At 54.5% G+C, this 19,808-nt stretch overlaps 1 protein-coding gene across 8 annotated transcripts in view; it reads right to left on the bottom strand.

The window, feature by feature from the left end:
- The window catches only part of RBFOX3 (RNA binding fox-1 homolog 3), a 393,881-nt gene that overhangs the window by 156,641 nt on the left and 217,432 nt on the right, over positions 1 to 19,808 (bottom strand). For 7 of the 8 annotated variants that reach the window (XM_064495431.1, XM_064495432.1, XM_064495427.1 and 4 more), the window contains one exon: positions 19,671 to 19,778. Coding sequence is in view for 5 of the 8 variants with exons in the window: in XM_064495427.1 (XP_064351497.1) it covers positions 19,671 to 19,778 (108 nt within the window). In the remaining 3 variants the exon portion in view is untranslated. Of the gene's footprint in view, positions 1 to 19,670; positions 19,779 to 19,808 lie in introns of those variants that run through there. The other variant, XM_064495433.1, reaches the window with a different exon arrangement.

Here is a 19,808-nt window from a genome sequence, read left to right as displayed (position 1 = left end):
GAGTGGCTGCCTAATGGGTACGGGGTCTCCTGCTGGGGTGATCAACACGTCCTGGAAATAGACAGTGAAGTGCCACTGAATTGTTCACTTTAAAATGGATGGTTTTATAAAAGGTGCAATCTCCTGTGTATACAATAAATAAGCTACAAAGATACAATGTGCAGCAAAGATGCACGATATTATACAACACTGGCTGCATTCCCTGCGCCGTACAATATGCTGCACATCTGAAACTAATAGAACATTGTAAATCAATGCTACCCCAATTTTTAAAAAGTAAAGACAAAAAAATAAAATGGGTAATCCTATGTTATACAAATTTTACTTCAATACTTTTTTGAAAAAATTAAATTAAAAAAAGGAACATTCTAGAAATAAGGGAACTAGACTGGGATGTACAGGTGACGCGGATGTGGGGTGTCTGGGTCAACTGCATTTTTACATTTTTCAACTGCAATTTACACTTTTCTAGCCCTGTAATAATCTTTTTTTTTTTTTTTCCAATCTGGCCATGGGGAATGATACGAGAGCCAGCATTTTCTTTGCCTTTGAAGGTCTCCCCTGCCTTTCCCCCGCTTGCAGGATTTCAGTAATCTGAGTGTGCACTGACTTGTCAGCCGTGCTCAGCCGTGTCCTTGCTTCTAGGAAATCAGGAGACCCTGGACCCACCTGCAAACACTTATGTTTTCGTGGGTGGGTGTCTCCACCACAATGTACCTTGAGTAGGAAGATTTCAAGGTAAATGACAGCAAGACGAAGGCAAAGACCTCGCCCACGGATCCTGTCCCTGCCCACGTCCTGGGCTGTGGCTGTGATGTGGACAAAGGTGGGTGTGTGGAGGGGCAGCGAGGCTGGGATGGGGAGGAGCCGTGGCACCACGACGCCAGTGTCGTGTCCTGTCCAGCTTGTTCGGAGTGGTCATTTTGCATTCTTCCTGAACAGCCACATCATATGATCCCATGATGCCAGCAGGCGACGGAAATTCAGCTGCGTTTCCCAAGACCGTGAGAGTCAGACAGAACCTGTGCTTCCCCTGTGCCCTTTTCAAGGCTAAGCTACTAAAAGCTTGCAGATGTGGGGCAGGCGCAGGGGAGACAGAGACCGGAGAGGCTTTTGGAGCAGGAACGTTCTTACACTTGTGGTCCAACACGCATTCACCCCAAGGCAGGCGCCACGGCCTCCCCGCCAGGCACGGGCTGGGCACCAGGCATGACGTTCTTTCGCTGGGGGGGCGCGTCTGCCTGCTGACTCAATCTCCCCACTTCGGGGTGTTCCAAAGTTATCCCCTCCAAAACCAAATCCCCGAGAGCCAACCTGCCCCTTTTTCCTTGCGTGACCTGCAGTTACTCAGATCACAGGCTCTGGGGACAGCTGAGTCTGTCTTCTCTCACACCCACACCCGATCCATCAGCAAGCCCCTGGGGGTCCACTCTTGAAACAGAGCTGGGCTTCCATTGTTGGTCACCTCCACTGGAGCAAAGCAAAACCTCCCACCCGGTCCGGCTGCTCTGCTCTGGCCCAGGAGGCACCAACTATTGGCAGCAAGGCAGCCAGTGTGATCGACTTCCAAGGGAGTCAGCGGCACCAACAGCCTGGCTGTGACCCCTCCAACGCCCCCATTTCACTCAAAGCCAAGCCCCAGAGGCCCCACCTGCCTCCCTTCCTTCGTTCTGTTCCAGTGTGTCCTCCTCGCTGTTTCACCTTTGGGTCTTTGCTCAGATGTCACCTCCTCCATGAGGCCTGCCCACCTCCTTACTTAGCTTCCAAGCCCTCCTCCGCCCCCTCTCTCAGTCCCTGGGAGCTCCTGGGGCAGCACACTTGTGTGCGTTGTTCACCTCTGAACCCTCAGCACCTAGAAGGGTGCCTGCCCCACACGTTGGAAACCAGTGAGGTCTCACTGAACAGCTGGATGATTGAAAGGAAAATGAAAAAGGCAGTCCCTGCCCTCCAGGCCCCCCCAGGCCCCCCAGGAGGACTGATCGGAGAACAAACACTGGCAAAGCAGAGATGGGACAGGTACAGAGGTCTGCCTGCCCGCCTAGCCATCCAAAGACAGTCTTCCCATGACTCAAGCTGTCCCAACCTGACTTCCCTTTCCAGAACCAACATCCCGGAAGTGTGGCCCCAAAACCACTGCCTGCTTTATTCTCTCCCATTCCCCCAGCCTGACATCTGGTCCCCCCATGCAGGTCAAACTGCTGTCACGACGTGCAAAATGTGCAGCTGCAAAACGTGACAGATGTTCCTCCATCCTTACTGACGGCACCGCTCACAGGATCAGTCACGCCCTCATTCCCGCCGCTCTCTGTCTACCTTGGCAGCGTCCACACTCAGCACCATGTCTGGCTGTTCCTTCTTCCACATTCCATTTCCCTTGGGCCCTGTCTTCACTTCCCTGGTCTTCTCAGGCCAGCTGCCCTCCACCGAAATGATCTTATAGACCTCCGTGTTTCAGACCCCCAAACCAATATGCCTGACCCAGTACCTTCCCGGATTTCAGAGTTCATCAGAGAGGTAACGGGGAGAGGTAGAGTGTTCCAGGCAGAAGGAGCACCTTGTGAAAAGCACCAGTCCTGAAGGGGAATGAAGTGCTGGGAGCCTGTACTGGGGACTGGGTTGTTCGCTGTGGATAAAATGTAAGCAGCAGGGAAAGAGGAGGAATGAACAACCGGACTGGGTCAGGGCAGAGATGCCGGGAGGCCGCTGCAGCCGTGGGCAACGGTCGAACGAAATCAGTCACGGGCAACTTCGTATTACTTGCACATCCAGGAAACTATGCCACCAGAACCTGTCTCCTCTGGCCTCTGCCGCCCGTCATACCCCAAACACACCCCCTCTAGAGGCAGAGAACAGGGCACTGGGCGTCTCTGACCGGTCTGCACAGCTCTCTGCCCACTCTGCAGTCTCAAGCCCAAGTGGGTGGCTCTCCATGTGGGAAGAGGGCCATCCTGGGACCCCTGGCTGGCCCAAGTCTCTGTCCCTTCAAGGCTGGGAAGCTGAAGGCAAAGGGACAGAGAAGAGTGTAGAATGTTCTCGAAAACCAGACCTTATCTCTCCCTGGTGGATTAGTGGGGATTCCGGGACTGGTTTTGTTGACCACTGGGCACTAGGACCCAACGGCCTTGCCCACCCTCAGCACTACTGAAGAAGCCAAACTCTCAAGCCCCCAGCAAAAACCCCCTCCTTTACCCTCGGCCATCCAGAATGAGGCCCCCCAAAGCAGGCCCGTCTTTTCTGTTGGGCCCGCAGCCCCCGCCTCCTTGCTCTCAGTGCTGGCGACAGCTGAGGTGCTGCTCTCCTCGACGTGCGGTTCTAACCCCCGGCCCAGGTCCCTGGCTTGCGGGGCAGGCCTCCGGGACCTCCCCTTCCAAGTCATCTTTAAAGCTGGTTCTAGCACTCAGGGCTGCCTCCCAGCCCTTAGCCTCTGGTTCAGAGCCTCCCCCAGAAAGTGGTGTATTTTATCTTTATGTGTCAGGATTTATATAAAAAGGGGATAGTTCAACTCTAAATGTAATGAGTTGGAAGAACAGCTCTCGGGTGGCTTTCTCTAGTGAACACGGCATCAATAACATTGATTGCTAAAAATAACTAATAACACCAGGCCAGGGGTGGCTGGGGACCACTCCAGCCCCGCCTCTGACAGGGGTGCAGGGAGAGCAGGCTCTGGCCTCTGCACACGGGCTCCTCCGGCAGGTGAGTGCCTGGCGGCGTCCAGCCAGAGGGGGGAAGCAAATGCCCTCTAGGTGCTGGTGGCGGCGGGGAGGGCAGGACCCTCTGAGCCCTGGATGTGCCTGGGAGGTCGGGCAGGGGATGAGCCTCGGTTTCCGCACCTGGAAAACGGAGACTCATGACCCCCCTCGCTGTGCCAGCGTCACAGGTGTCTTGTGGGGACGCCATTCCAGGCCTGCGTGCAGGTCTTAGCCTCCTGCCTGGCACACGGGGAGCAGCTCCACACGTGCTGTGGTTGAAGGCTGCTTCTCCATACAGTCAAGGGAGGGATCCCAGCACAGGCCGTTAGCAAGCGGAGACTGGGACTGATGTAAATGACCCTCAGTAAGGGCCTTCCGAGCTCAGGCCCGAGGGAAATAAGTGGTGTATAGGATTAAGGGTCACCCAGATCAGAGAAGCTATCGTTTTTGACAAGGCAGACGGACAAGCACAGATCATGTGCATCTCATTTACCTCCCGAGGCTTCTCCCCTGGGTTTGACGACTCCTGGACAGAGAGGCTCCACCACACATGCAAAATCAATTCTTGCATGGCCTCGGCTCTGGTCCCTCTGCCCTTGACAATGCTGGCGGCTTCTCCCAGGAACAGCCAGAGCACTTGAACAGGAATCCATGCTGGGGTTGGGGTGGGGGTCAACAGCGCTTCCTGCCTTTCTAGAAGGGTTTCCTCACTTAACCTCTCCTCCCGTCTCCCACCCATCTCCTGGGACTTCAGGAGAAGAAGCAAATTAAAAGTGAGGTATTAAGGGCTGGGGGAGTGAAGGACCACAATAAAACGCCTGCCTGCAGTTAAGGAAGAGAGCTATTTAGCTGGCCCCAAACAAGTCTAAGTTAATAGAGATGAAATAACGTGTTTTAAAATTAATAGCATAAATGTCAGCTCTGATGGCCAGGGTATTAAAGCATATGGTCACTGGCGTACTCTTTGTGAGGTTATTTTCTGTCTCATGTGTGCCCTGGGTACGCGGAAAGACCTCCGGCTCTGTCTTCAGTGCCACATTCTGGATTCCAGGGTAACTCCATCAGTTGAGTTGGAGGGTGAGAGATAAGAAAGTCGCTGTGGAGTTGCATTCACTTAGCTGGTCCACATGGATTTGTAATGAAATATAGGAGGTATCTGCAGCACTCTATTTCAAATGTGGGAATTTATTGAGGCATCTTGCAAACGCTCCCGGTAGGGGTGCTCTTCCTCCCAGCAGGAGAAATGGGGTCGAGGGCACGTCCCACAGCCCTGCATCACTAGCACACCCCCTCGCACCAACAGTCCCTTACTGCATCAGCGACAGGCGCTGCAGTGCTTCGGAATGGCTCACTGCCTGGGAGGCAGGACCAAACACCGGGTTTTCTCTGAAGTCTCCCTTGATCTCTGTTCTCAGGGACAGGCAGCAGTGTAGGAGAGTCCCTGTCCTTATGGGGCAAAGAGGGAACACAGCCCGTTCCTCGACCACTCCCAGAGCCCTTCTGGATGGCCCCACGTGGCTCCTCTGTGTTCAGTGGGAAGAAAGGGAACTCTCTTTGCAGGCTGGCTATGAGAAACTGGGTCCGTGTGTGACAGTTATTCTGACATAAAGACTTCACCGTGGAGCCAAACCTCGAACTTCGCAGTGCTCAGTCTCACTCCTGGACTGGAGGCGTGGGTTTGGCCATAGCCAGCTCCCACCACCTAACGAGCTGCTGCAGCTTAGAGACCCCAAAGCCAGACCCCGGAGCGCCATCAGCAACTTCCCCTGATCCCTCATGCTGAGAATTTAATGAGTGGTCAATGTTGTGGGGTTACTCTTAAATTGTCATGGATCTTCAGCAATCATGCTGCAGTGAGAGGGGCTTTGTTTTAAAGCCAAAGGAAGCCATCAACTCCAAGGACACCAGGACACATCAGAGGACAGGACTAGGAGAGACACCAAGATGAGGAAGATCAGTGCGCACCCTTCACAGAGTCAGAAAGTGTGGTGGGACTGCTCCACCTCCAGGGCAGCATTTATGACACTGTGTCTTGACTGGCCATGCCCCACTACCCAGAAGGCAATCGGAGGACCTGGACACTGTCGCCAGCCCCAAGCATGGTCCTGAATTGTGCCAATACAGAGAAGATGCGCAATAAATACTGAAGGAATGAATTAAAACGTTAGCCTATAACGATAATATATTTATGCTCACACTTCTACTCAGCACTGCACACACACACACACACACACACACACACACCCCCCATGCACTGCTGCCCCTAGAGGTGTTCAGTGCTGCGGAGGGAAACGCTGGGCTTCTCTCGTTGGATAATGAGAGAACAGCAGTGTGCCGACTGCTTAGAGCAGATCCTTTTGCTTTCTTTCCTCTGCTCAATTCTGCCACCAGAGACCTCTGACTATTGTATTCTGATTCCGTCAATGCGAAGCTGCATTTGGTGGGGGTTGGGGGGGAATAGCCCGCTCCCTTTATATTAGGAAAGTAAGAAGCAAACAGACTTCATTTTGGAATCTGGCCTTTCTTTGGGGAGTTGGTATAAAAGATAATTCTTCCCTGAAGGCCTTGCTTTGGTTTTACAGGGTTTTATAGTTGCCCCCCTCCTCCACCTCCTCCCACCCCCTGGAAAAGAAGCCTCTGAAGCGCTTGCTTGGCTGGAACATCAGAGATGGTGGTCTCAGGAGCCTCTTCCCTCTTACAATGCAGCTTTTATTGATGCCTTACATTTATATTATATCCCATGGTTTTCCAAAGACACTTAAAGGTATGGTCTGATTTAATCCTGCCAACAAACCTGTAAGGTTGGCAGGGCAGGTCTCACCATCTTCATCGAACAGGTAAGGGAACTGAGAATCTGGGGAGATAGTGACTTGCCCAAGGTCACACGGGGATCAGCAGGAATTGCCCCCGTTCCTTGTCTGTGGCTCACACCAAGTCAATCTTTTCTTTCATTAATCTGCTGCTTTGGGGGATGACAGTTAAGCCAGAGGACTACCCTTTAACAATGGTATGGTCCCCAAGTGAGCCAGAGGGAGAAGATGAGACACACGGGGAGGGCGGTTAGGGTTTCAGCCCCAGCACTGTTACAGGATGGGGAACTGAAACAGGGGCGAGGGAGAGCCCTCAGTTGGCCTGGGGTTGGCTAGAACGTGGGAAGAAATGACACGGTCTCACACATGGCCATCCGTTCGACTACCACAGCAGGTAAACATTTATACTGCAGGCCACTGGCGTCTCCGACTGTGGCTATGTGGCTGCCTCACACAGTTAGAAAAACAGAGCCAACTGAACCAGCTTCCTACGCCCTTTCAACAAGTCACTGCTTTTTCTTAAGTTTCTCCATGCTTGAAACCCCTCGGCAGAATCTTGGACTGGAGGGCTGTTAGCAGATTAGATCAGGCACGCCTGCCATCAAATTCCAGCATCAAATAGCTGAACCTGAATCCAGCAGATGCCTTCACTTCTTAGAGAAACAGGGAAAGACAATGGGGTGTGGAGGGAACAAGGGTTTTCAGCACCACGGACAGCGACCCGCAGGGGCCTTGGGCTGCCAGGCACCTCCGGGGTTCCAGGCTGGGGGCTGGTGACACAGCCTCCGCTCACCTCGGTGCCATGCCTTGAAGCACACGGCACCATTTATCACCGGGAAGCAGCACTCAGTGCTTATAAAGGCTCGTGTCACCGCTCATCTGCCTTCATCAAATCCAAAACACGATGGCTCGTCGCTTGCTTTAATTCATCTCTCCACCAACCCTCTATTTGAATAACTTCCTAAAGGTTTGCCCGTCAAGAGGAAGAGATTCTTCCTAGGAGGTGGGCGAGACTAAGATTTGTCATGGATGAGATCAATGCCCAGTTCAAACCGCCTGATTTTCTCCCAGATAATGATGGGTGTAAGCTTTGCTTGGAGCCCAGTTCACCTTTCCGACCTCACTCTATCTGAGTCAGAGGCTCCATATGAGAATGGCCACCACGGGACGTGCTCAGATTTGGGGATCTTCTCAGAGGCTCTGGTTTTATCTGGCACCAGTGGCTGGGGCCTGTGAGACGTGCAGTATGCAGATAAATTCTGCCGCATGTGTGCTCACTAAATCCACCATGCTAGAAATGCATTTGGAGGTAATCCTGCCTGCCCACAGCAGATTTTCCAGATCCTGGCAATTGGAGCATGTTAAGGACGAGATACAGTTGCCAGGTCTGATTTCTTAAATCAAGATCCGTTTTGCGGGGCGGGCAGGAGGGAAAAATTAATGCACAACCTGGCAAGGTGAGGGAGGGAGGGATGCCTGCCACCTTGGCCTCTTTGTGCATTTTGAGTGGGAGCCAATTATTTTCCAGCAAGTGACTTCCAGCTCAGGAAGTGGGAAGGGGCTTCCCATTGGCAATCTGGGACAAGCACTGCCTGACTTCAAACTCAAAACTGCGGGGTCCAAGTGGAAGGAGAGGTGCTGAGTGAAGGATCAGAAGTTGCTGGTGTATGTTTTGCGTTGTTTCTCCCTGAGTTTTAGCCACTCCTGCCGCCGTGTTTGGTTTCCTGCCCTGCCCAGACCTCCCAGCTTCCTACCACACGCCAAGCTCCATCCACCCCACAGGGGACATGTGGGCCAAGCAGCCGCCCAAGGTCTGGTGCCTCTGTGCACCCTGGTCGAGAGTGACAGAGAGTGTGTGAGGATGGTTGGCGTGTCCGTGTGTGACCAGAGTGCTGGGAAGTGTGGGGTGTGTGGGCATGTCTGAGGGTGTCTGTCTGTGGCAGAGCAATGAACAAGTGTAGCTATTTGTAAATAACATTTAATGAATGAGGTTTTACGTAACAGATGAGGCAGCCTTGTTCCCAGTAGTGGTGGTCATCTCTGTTCTTCCACTTTTCAATTACAGCTTGTGGAGGGTTGGGGACCCGGCCTGGGAGAGTTGAGTGAGAAGGGGTTGGAGGAGGGCAGAGGCAGAAACGAGGTGAATTAGAGGGACTTTTGTTGCGTTTAATATCAATTCATTTTGCAGACTGCTGACATAGCCAGATTCCACAGCTCAGAATTTATGGGGCTCCCCAGTGCACAGACTCGAAAAGAAAATACAAAAGAACTTTTTAAAAAATGACCTGCCATCAGTAAAAAAAATTAGAACGATTTTAAGCCTCCTCCCCCCCAAAAAAAGGTACCAGCACGCACACATGCACACATGCATGCAATCTGATTTTGATTTTCTTATTTGGTTTGGGCACTTAGTCTCATTATGTAATAATCACACCATTTGCCAGAGTCATGCCGTGTTTCATTACTTGATGGCAGGCTTTATATTAGATATATACCCAAAATGACTAGTATAATGAGAATGTCAGGAAAAGGAATACACTGAAGACAAGGCGCAGTCCCCTGACCTGGAGGAGAGTGGTCCTCCGTCCATCCCTTCCCCAGGGAGCTGGGCTCCCAGGAAGCACCTGATGGAAGATTCCATGCGCAGACTGAGCGTGTGCGGCCACCTCCCCTGGCCCGCCCCCCTCCCCCCACCAGCTGTGGTTCTTTCCCTGTAATCTTGGCCAGTGTCTCTCTTTCTCTGTGTTTGTTCATCTTCTTAAAGTGCCCTCCAAGGCCCACTGCCTTCCTCCTCTGGGGCTCCACAGAATTCCCTCTTCTCCCCTGAGCAGCCACGCTTGGGTCTGAGGCCTCCTGAGCTGGGGGACTAGAGTCACACCAGAGCCGAATGACAATGGCTCCCAGCAGACCCCCTGGACTCTCTCCTAGGGGTTCAGCAGCTCTGCCTTCAGCGGCCGCCCTGGGATGCAGCCTCCCACTGCCGGCTTACCTGTGGCCAAGGTGCCCTCCACCCAGCTGGGAGCCGAGGTAAAGGGGACGTGGAATCCATCTCTCCAGGGTCATGTGACCTGCTGAGGCCATCCCCGCAGCATCACTGAGACCCTTTCTAATCCTCCCCAGAAACCCAGGAGGTCCTTGGGAGCAGGCTGGGCTCTGACCTCCATGAGAAACAGTGACTGATGCAGGACAATAACATGGAAATCCAGCCTGGCTTCAGCCACGAGCAGAGTGGCCACAGGACACAGTGGAACGCGTCCTTTCCAAGATGGGGGATTAGGCCCAAGTCATGTTTTATTGACAGCAGACAGGACAAGCCACACTGATCGGTGTGTAAATTCTGGCCCACCCGAGGCAGCCTTCCAAGAGCCAAGCCTGGCCGTCAGGGACCGCAGGGCCGAGCCTGGCCGTCAGGGGCCGCAGAGCCGAGCCTGGCCGTCAGGGACCGCAGAGCCGAGCCTGGCCGTCAGGGGCCGCAGGGCCGAGCCTGGCCGTCAGGGACCAGAGCCGAGCCTGGCCGTCAGGGACCGCAGAGCCGAGCCTGGCCGTCAGGGACCGCAGGGCCGTGCCTGGCCGTCAGGGACCAGAGCCGAGCCTGGCCGTCAGGGACCGCAGAGCCGAGCCTGGCCGTCAGGGGCCGCAGGGCCGAGCCTGGCCGTCAGGGGCCGCAGGGCCGAGCCTGGCCGTCAGGGGCCGCAGGGCTGAGCCTGGCCGTCAGGGGCCGCAGAAGCTGCCAGGGTGACTCAGTGGCCTGGATGCTCCTTGCACCACCTCTTTGTACTGTTCCAGACAGTCAAGCAGAAAAGCCCGTTTGTCCTACTACAGCCAATGGTCGCACTGGAAAAAACAAACTAACAGGCATACGTACGAGTCACAAAACAGAGCGCGTGCCCGGGAAGGTGTGACGGGCGTAAGCGTCCCATCCCGGCCGCTGCTCCTGGTGGAGAACTCACCAAGCAGGTACAAAATGCATCTGGGTTAGGTCGCTTGAGTCACAGCAGTGTTAGAGCAAACCAGCATAGGAGGGAGACGGGGGCCAGCTCAGGCGGCCTGGGGACACGAGAAACGTCTTCTAGGAGCAGAAAGAAAGGATCCTGGGGATTAGCGGCTTTGGCGACACCCCATCGAGCAACACAGCAGAGAAAGGGAACTCTGTCTGCCTTCCACCAGCAGTTTATCGAGCACCAAAACCGCGCGGGCACTGTGAGCGTGTGGGTAGGGGCACAAGATGCATTTGAACGAAATCTGCACTACTGGCTCCTGCCCAGGTGGAGAAGACCGGTCAGGAGCCACAGCGCTGCTCCGTGACTGGTGAGCGCAGAGCCACGGAGGTGCCTGTAGAGCAGGGAGCAGGGAGCAGGGAGGGGCAGTACCAGGAGGGCTGCACCGAGGAGGCGACGTTTGGATTCAGTATCAGGGGACAAGGGGCCTTTTAGAAAGAGAAAGGCATCACAGGCAAAGGCACAGGGGACAAGCTAACCTTTCATTTGGCGATGGTGAGAAGATTCTGTGTCCCCAACTCAGTCCCTAATGAACGCGGTGGCATGTGCAGGGTGAGCTCGGGAGGTATGGGGACCCACCTCTGCTCCCTTCCATCCTGCACGTACACACCCTGAGTATGAGGTGTGCGGGGACATGGGGTCAGGGTGGAAGAGGGTGGAGGTTGTCTGTGGGGGCTGCTACCCCACACCGTCTGAAGCGACATGCTGTTGACCTAGATGGCAGGAGAGACAGGAGTGCACAGCCTGTCCTGGAGGTGTGGATCGATCGGAGGCGGGGTGGCTGCTCTGGAGCACCAGCATCTGCTGGTGGCCAGGCTCAGAAGCAGGCGGGCAGAGGCTGTCACCGGAGAGCTCTGTTTGGATTCAGCACTGTAGACGTGCTCCCAGCAGCAGATGCAGCTGGACTCGGGGAGATGGGGTGGACGTGGGAGACGAGCTAAGAAACAAGAGGCTGGGTGCAGGGTCAGGTGGCTGCCACAAAGAGATGCCCCAGGGAGCAGGATGTCCTACTGTGGGGGCCACTCCCTAATGCAAACTCACGGGACAGTGCACGGCTCACTGGGGCACAACGCCGGACGGGGTCAGGCCCTGTTACAGGCTGAGTTATGTCCCCCACATTCATAAATTGAAGGCCTACCCCCAGCTCCTCAAAATGGGACTGTATCTGGACAGAGGGTCCTTAGAGAAGTGATTAAGGTAAAAGACACCATTAAGGTGAGCCTTATTCCAGTTTTGGTGTCCTTACAAGAAGAGGAGATTAGGACACAGATGTGCACAGAGGAGAGATACGATGTCCCTTACAAGCCTGCAGGCGCCCAGCCCCCAGATATGTGAGGAAGCAGACGCCTGGCGTTCAAGCCGCCCAGTCCGAGGAACTTGTTTCTGGCGGCCCCAGTGGACTGACACAGCCCCGTCACCTCAGCGCTGCTCCGAGAGCACCAAGAACCCAGAAGAGATGTGGGAGTCAGCGAGGAGAATGGGTGCCATCACCCCAAATGGGAGATGGGGCCCTGCTAAATCAGAGCTCTGATTTCCAACAAAAATATCTTTCGTTTCTTAACAAAAGTGAAATTAATTACATTTGTACTTTGGGTGAACATCCTTGGGGGGATCCACGTGTGGTAAAATGAGACTGAAACACAGACACAGAAAGGCCTGCCGAGCAGAGGTGCGCGCGGGTGAGAGGACAGGACCGTAGGAGCCAGCGTGCTCCGGCCGGGCCAGCGGAGACAGCACTCCGGGGAAAGCGCGTGTGGCTCCTGTTGCTGTGTTCTTTTTCTTCTTCTGCCTGTGATGAGTAACCTCTCAAGGCGTCTCAGTCTCCAGACCAACGTTTCTAGGCTCGGAGGGAAATACCAGGAACCCGCTATTAGTCAAAGCCAGAGACCCTTAAAGGGGAACAGATACTGCTTACTGTTTCCAGAAAAGATGAAGAGGCCTCAGGAGAGAAGGAAGTGACATTTCAGAAGGTCTCACCTCACGTGGCCACACTGGTAGACAAAATCCCACACAGAAGACGCTCACGTGTCGGGACGGAACACAATCCTGCAGTTACTTTTGGAGAACAGGTGCCTTTCTTCCTCCCTATTAGCTCCAGAAATCCTACAGCTGCCAGACCACCGCTGCCCAGTCCCCACCCATCAGAAGTTAGAACACTCCCACCCCCACCCCACAGTGGGTTCTGGCCAGAAGACACTCCCCACCCAGGGTGGGGCCTGGGGGAGCCCCTGAGGAAGCGCTCTGGGTCCCAGCCCCACGTCCAGTTCGCATCATGTCAGAACCCACAGGTGTGCTCTAAGCCTTTCAATCATTGTGGCCCCTCTGGTTCTCCACCTGGTCTGTCTGGGCCGTATCTGGACCTGGAAACTATCTGAGCAAACAGTTAACAGAAGACGTCTCCCAGGGTGACATGGCCCCATAAGCCTCATTCAAAGCACAGGGGCCGGGAATGCCTCCACTGGGTACATTTTTTCCAAGACTGAGAACTTCAAAGATGCATCTCAAACAGATGGATGCAGAGAATCTCCAGGACAAGGCTTCAGCCCTGCCATCAAAAGGCCTGTCTTTGCAGATTGATTTCACAGGCGTGTGTGTGCATGCACGTGTGTGTTTGTCTTTATGCGAAAGGAGGGAGAGGAGGGCCTCACTGGCCAGTGACTTTCCCAGCTCATTTAGTTTCCATCACGCCAGGATGAGGAATGGAAGGCACCACGGCACAGAGCAGCGGGCTCACGGCAGCCAAGGGCTGGGAACAACCCCAGCGTCCACGGACGGATGGATGGATAAACATAATGTGGATAAACACCGTGGAATCTTATTCAGCTTTAAAAAGGAAGGACATTCTGACACGTGCTATGTCATGGGTGAGCCTTGAGGACACTATGCTCAGTGAAAGAAGCCGGACAGGAAAGGGCAAATACGGTCTGATCCCATTTACCTGAGGTCCCTAGAACAGTCAACTTCATAGAGAAGGGAAGCAGAATGGCGGATGCCAGAGGCTGGGGGATGGGGGTGGGGAGTTGGTGTTCAATGCAAACAGAACTTCAGTGGTGCAAGGCGAAAAAGTGCTGGAGATGGATGGTGGTCTCGGCTGCACGACCATGTGAATGTCCTTAATGCCCCTGAAGTGTTCACTTACAAATGGTTAGAATGGTAAATTTTGTTCCATGTATTTTACCACAATTAGAAATAAATTTATAAAAAATGTGTACATCCCCCGAGCTCTCGCTGTGCACCAGGCACTGTCCTGGTTCCTTCACACACAGTAAACACCGCTTCCACCCTGTCAGCAGTCCTCCAGGAAAGACGTTATTAGCCTTTCTTATAGATAAGAAACTGACGCACAGAGATTCAATAAATTGCCTAAGGTCACTTGCTAGTAAGAGACAGAGCCAAGGTTCAAACAGGGTGTTCCACATGGCAGGCACCCCACAAACAGGTGAGGAGCTCAAAGAATGAGTGAATAAATGAGTGAGTGAGTGATGCCAAACCCCGGACTTACACTGTTGAGCTTGCCCTGGCTTCTCAGGTTTCTGTTTCTAGGGGAGGGCGGGGAAAGGGCTGTTGGTGGTCGGGACAACTTTAAAACAGAGTAGCTCTAAATATTAATCAAAACTTTACCTGCGTGAGAGGTTTTACTTTGGGACGATGGAAATGACTTGGAACTGGACGGGGGGACAACTGGGCTACACTGTGGCTGTCCCACCTGCCGCTAAGTTGTTCACTTTAAAGTGGTTAATTTTATGTTAGGTGAATGTCAACTAAATATATTACTTAAAAAATACATATATAATACACACCATATCCATATCCATAATTTCAGTACACACCCTGAAACTGAATACAAATATACCAGAAGTATGTCTACCGGTGGTTCATCTGGTACATGGTTGAGAAAAACACACAGACACTGCCCGTGGGCACCCAAGGCCAGGCCTGCGTGGCCTGCAGGGAGCGGTGGACCTGGGCGGCTGCAGCTGGACTTGTCAGGGCAAAGACACCCCTGGGGAGGCCATCACGCCGTTTCAGCGTAGTGACACCGCCACACACCCCTGGCACCGAGCCTGCGGACACTAGCCCGCAGGCTGGGGATTTGGGGTCTTCAAACATGACTGTATTCAAAGTCCCTAAGCATTTTCTCTTCAGAGGCTTGTCTGTTTCATTAAATAGTAAGTCACGTGGGCCGGGAGCACCGACCTGCCTCAGCTCATCAGCACCCATTTCCCTTTATCTCTGAGACAGAAATGATAGTTGATCCCCAGGAATGGTTGCTGGGAGCCGGCCACCTGATAAATAGCGGTGATTAATAATGAATTAAATTAACACCACCTTTCAGCTGGCAATAGGGCAACAGGGAAGGGCTTTCAGACACTGTGTGTATGCACGCGGGTCTGTGTGCATGTGTGTATGAGAGCGTGTCCGTGTGCACGTGAGTGTGTGCGCACGCGTGCGTGTCTGCACGTGCCCCGCTAGTGTGTGTACACGCCCGCACGCACATTCTGTGGACCTGGGAAGGGCATCCATGGAGAAAGGCACAGGGACGTGAAGCCGGATGTGAGTTGGGATTTTACCCGCTGTGGCTGCATTAATATCCTGGAGGAGCCTGTTTCTCAAAGATTTGGGCGGTATATTTGCAGCCTCCTTAAATGTAAGTGACCATCTCCTAATTCCTGTTTGGAGAATCAACCTTCTGCTTTCTCCAAGTGTGGCACAGGGTTTTGGAAATAGGGTCAGTGGCCAACGCCTGTGTTAGTCCTTGGGGAACATCCCTGAGGGGATTGGTTAAGGAAATCACGGTGCTTCTCTGCAGTGAAATAATATTCAGTCATTAAAAACAAGGTGTTTTCTTTCCTTTTCTAGTAAACAATCTTATGGTTACCAGGGAAAGGGGGTGGGAGGGGATAAATTTGGGAGTTTGATATTTGCAGATGTTAGCCACTATACATAAAAATAAGATTTAAAAAAAGTTGCTTTTGCATTACACAGGGAACTACGCTCAATATCTTATAATAACCTTTAATGGAAAAAAATGTGAAAATGGGTCTATGTGTGTACATGCATGACTAGGACACTGAGCTGTACACAGGAAATGGACACACTGTAATTGACTGTACTTCAATTAAAAAAAAAAAAAAACCGAGGTGGCCAGCATCCTAGAATATGTCCCTGATAATATGGTCAAGCAACAACAACCAAAACAAAAACCCCAGGTTACAGAACAATGAGCGTCGCGTGAAATAAATCTGCAAACTTTTATGAGCAGAAAACTGCCTGGAAGATGACAAAACACTGAGACGTGAAGGGCGGTTATTTCTAACAGTCGGATTGTGGGTGTGTGTGGTTCTTCCTTCATTTTTCTCGTCTGTGTTTTCTACAACAAACATCTATTGCTTATGTAACAATGGAAAGGTTGAAATAGCCTGTTTTCATCTGCAAAGAAAAAAAAAAAAGATTGCACTGAAGGTCTTCAGACCCTCCCAGCCCCAGGGGAGGAAGGGCAGAGGGTTTTCAGAAGCAAAGACGAGGGAGACCACGAAAGGGCTGGCACTCTCGGCTCCGACGGTGAATCCGTGAGGGGTTCTCGGGGTGGTATGTGCTCACGCCCACGGGTCTGTGGCAGAACCAACTCCTTCACTCTTACTTGGTCCCTGCCTCACACTGCTTCCCTGGAGGGTCACACACTCATTCCTCAGTCGCTGGACGGCCTGTCTTAGGGGCCAGGTGCCCGCCCAGCACGGGTCTGCTCTCATCCAGCGCTGGCTCAGCAGGGCCCGGGTGTGGGGGAGCCCAGGGCCCAGGCAGGGCAGGAGGCGCTGCGCAGGCACCCTGCCCTCCCCAGGGTGGCTCAGTTCCTGGAGACGAGGCAGACCAGGCACGCTCATCCCCAGAGCACATGCGCCCGGTGACATCAACTCATGCCTCCTCCGCCCCGCCCCGCCCGGTGGGCCAGCGGACAGGATGCTGGTCACTGGAAGTACGGCGATGCCACCTCTCAGAGGTCCTTCGTGACTCAGGGGCGCCGCCGCCACACCTGGCTGAGGGTCTGGGGACAAGTCCTGGGCCTTTCAGAGCCCAGGCTCCTTCTTGGTCAAAGAAGGAGGGAGCTGGACAGAAGATCCCCGGGTCCTCCCGGCTCAGACGTTCGGTGGCAGTCTATGGGTGCCAAGGGGTGACGCAGTGCCACACTCTGCTTTGACAGCAGCTGGACCACAGCAATATCCTCTACCTGCTCCCCTCATATTTCAGGACTGGGAAGAGATTTCTGAGAAGGAAAATCCTTGAGAGCTTGGAGTGTCTGTCTCTCTCTTGCACACACACACACGCGCGCACACACCAAGCCACAGCTCAACCCCACGAAAGGCCATCAGTGTTGACTCTAAGCCAAGGACACAGCAGACTCCGGCGACAGCTCCCGAGCCCTGGGGCTCCTACTCCGGGGTCCCCACTCTCTGTCCTGCACAAACTCCTGCCCGCCCAGGCCAGTCTGGGGCCGTCACTCCCACAGCCAGCCAGACAGACACATGCTCCTCCCAAGTTCACGGACAAACCACATCGGCATGGCACGCACGGAGCAAGGGATCAGAAGACCCAGCAGATGTGAGTCTCAGTTCCAGCCCCTCACTTACCAGCCCCCAGGGCCCTCATCTGCAGTTGGGGTGGTGATGGGTCCGACAGGGCTGGGTGAGGTTCAGCCGCGGCAACCACAGAGTCACAAGACTTCTCAGCTCGAGGCTCTGAGCCGGCCCCTCAGGAGAGGTGAAGTGTCCTCTCCCACCAGGCGCCTTTACACTCGTGGCCCAGCCCCAGCTGCCCTCTGCCTGAGCACTGCGGGTCCCAGAGCGCAGGGCGGCGGCGAGGAGGCCCGACCCAACTCTGCGGTGATGTCTACCACGGGGTAAAATGCCCGTGGACCGTCAGTCTGATCCTGTCTCTGATTTATTATTCTTTTTCTTTTCTGCACACACCCAACCTGCCCCTAAACAGAAACAACGAGGAAACCCTAAAAACGTCAGCAAAACGACCAGAAAAGCCAAAAAAGATGCAGAGCTGTTCCAACAGGGATGCCTCTGGTTACAGAAAGACACGCTTTCCGGGTGCCTCTGTCTCCTAAGGAAGGCTCCTGCCCTCGTCTGCCCGCCCACCTGCACAGAGCGTAACTGAAACGGGCTGGGAGGCCGCCTCTCCAGCAGGCCCCTGGTCTGCCCAGGGAGGGAGCGTCTGGAAAAGGTGCCCGTCAGCTCTTTCTGCCTCTTCCTGGCCCGTCTTCCTCCCACTCAGCCTGTGTGGGTCGGGCTGGCAGCAGGGCGGGCGGCCCAGCTCGGAGCTGGACACACTCCTGAAAGGGCAGGAGGCCTCCACTGGGCCGTTTTTCAGACTTTAATTCCACTGTGCGAAACTTCAGAAGGCTTTCCACGTGCTCAGCCGAAATTCCCTCTCTGCCCCGATGAACACTGCCTCCAAGAAGGACAGACGGCCGGATGCTCAACGGGAGGCCCGCTGTGGACGCCAGGGTCCGGCGGGCAGTCCCATTGCACAGAAGCAGTAACACCCACAGTCCGGCTTCATTACCAACCACTGAAACCCAGAAGGATTTGAACGACAGGAACCGAAGCTCCGTGGAGAACTTTCTGATTCTGGGCCTGCAGGCGGCCCTCCGTGGCCACATACCCAGCTGTGGGCCCCGACTCTGCCACACAGGGGCTGGTGGCAGTGACCTCCCTGTGCCCTGCTCCCCACAAAAGGAGGATAGATTCTAGGAGTGTCCCCCACGGCACCAGAAGAGAATAAACAAGACAGGGCTGAACCGTCCCCAGCCCCAGGCCCCCAGTAGTGTGAGCACCTCTGTGCAGAACGCCGGCTGCCAGCACACACCTGACGCTCTTGAAATTCAACTGTGAGCAGACCCTGGGCATGCCCGTCTTCCCTGTGCCCTCCCTGCTCTGTTCCCCAGGCGTCCACTCTCTCTGTCCAGGTGTTTCTAACTCAGGCTGAACTATTCTGCCATGGACCCCAGGAGTGGGGGACAAGGGCAGGAGGGAGGGGTCTTGCCCAGTGACCAGCCCAAGGCCCTCTTCCTCTTTCTCTTCCAAGCACAGAGGAGTAGACACGGGCGGTCAGGAGCAAAATGATGGGGAAAGGATGCAGGCAGGAGGGGAGGTGGGAAAGCCAAGGATGCCCTCCCTCTCGCCCTCCACCCAGATGCACGAAGGCCACGTCTGAGCCGCCTCCTCTGCCCGACCTGGACGGCGGCCTTTCCCACCAGCGCCTCCTCCATCCAAGCTCCCTGGAAACCTGGGAGCATTTCTCCACGCTGGTCCTCAGACTGGCCAGCAGGGCCCTGGGCCTCTGGCTGGGGAAAGGGGAGAGGCTGGGGTGAAGGGAACCGCACGCCCCGTCCGGGTTCCCCAGCCGTCGATCTCGGAGAGTCTGGGAGACAGTTTGGCCCTAGGCCCTCTGAGAGAGTTTTCTTTTATATTTATTAACCCACTTTCCCTCTTGGCCTTCAGAGCAGTGAGGACAGCTCAGCCAAGGCTATTAATAGGCCGAAGCCGCCCCCGGGGAGGACAGTGAGCGCAGACCTGCAGCACAGGCGCCAAGCATGACGAAGGGCTCCGAGTTGCCTAAATTCAGGCTGCAGCCGCGTCGCGTGCTGAGCGCGGCCCACCCGCTGCCCGGGCCGAGCCTTCCACCCGCCCCAGAGCCAGGCCTGAAGGGAAGGGACCTGCTGCCACCTGCCCGTCCGCCCGAGGTCAGGAAGTGGGGGAGGGTCTACAGAACGACCTGCAGTATAAATGACTCCTGTAAACAGAGTTTAATAAAAAGGCAGTGAGGGGATTTATGGGCAACCTAAGGATAATTAAAATTATTTATCTACTTACCTCCCTTGCTGGCTGATCAGTCTATTAATTATCTATTATATACTTGCTGATCTGCATTTTAGTGGAGGCACAGGGTGAGGGCAGGTGAAAAACACAGAGGGGTCTGGGAACCAGGCGGCGGGGGTGGGGGTGGACCCTCCTCTCTACCGGCCACCACTTCCCTGCTGACATCCCTCCAGGTCGCACTGCCGCCCGTGGATGTGCCCCTCGCCCACAGCCCCCCAGGCCTCTGAGAGGCCCCCGATCTGAGAACCAGGTTGAGCGGAGCAGAGTCGGACAGGAAGGGGCACGCACCTGTTTGCAGACGGGCAGCTCCTGGGACAGGGTCCCAGCCACAGGGGCCCGCAGACCAGCTCGAGGGAGACGTGGACAGAATCCTCCCTGGGCAGTTCTGACTTTGCGCTGCATGTAAAAAAGAGAAAACACGAGAAC

This window comes from Camelus dromedarius, chromosome 16, assembly GCF_036321535.1.
Source record: "Camelus dromedarius isolate mCamDro1 chromosome 16, mCamDro1.pat, whole genome shotgun sequence".
NCBI classification, from domain to species: Eukaryota; Metazoa; Chordata; class Mammalia; order Artiodactyla; family Camelidae; genus Camelus; species Camelus dromedarius.
This window is presented reverse-complemented; position numbering and strand designations above follow the sequence as displayed.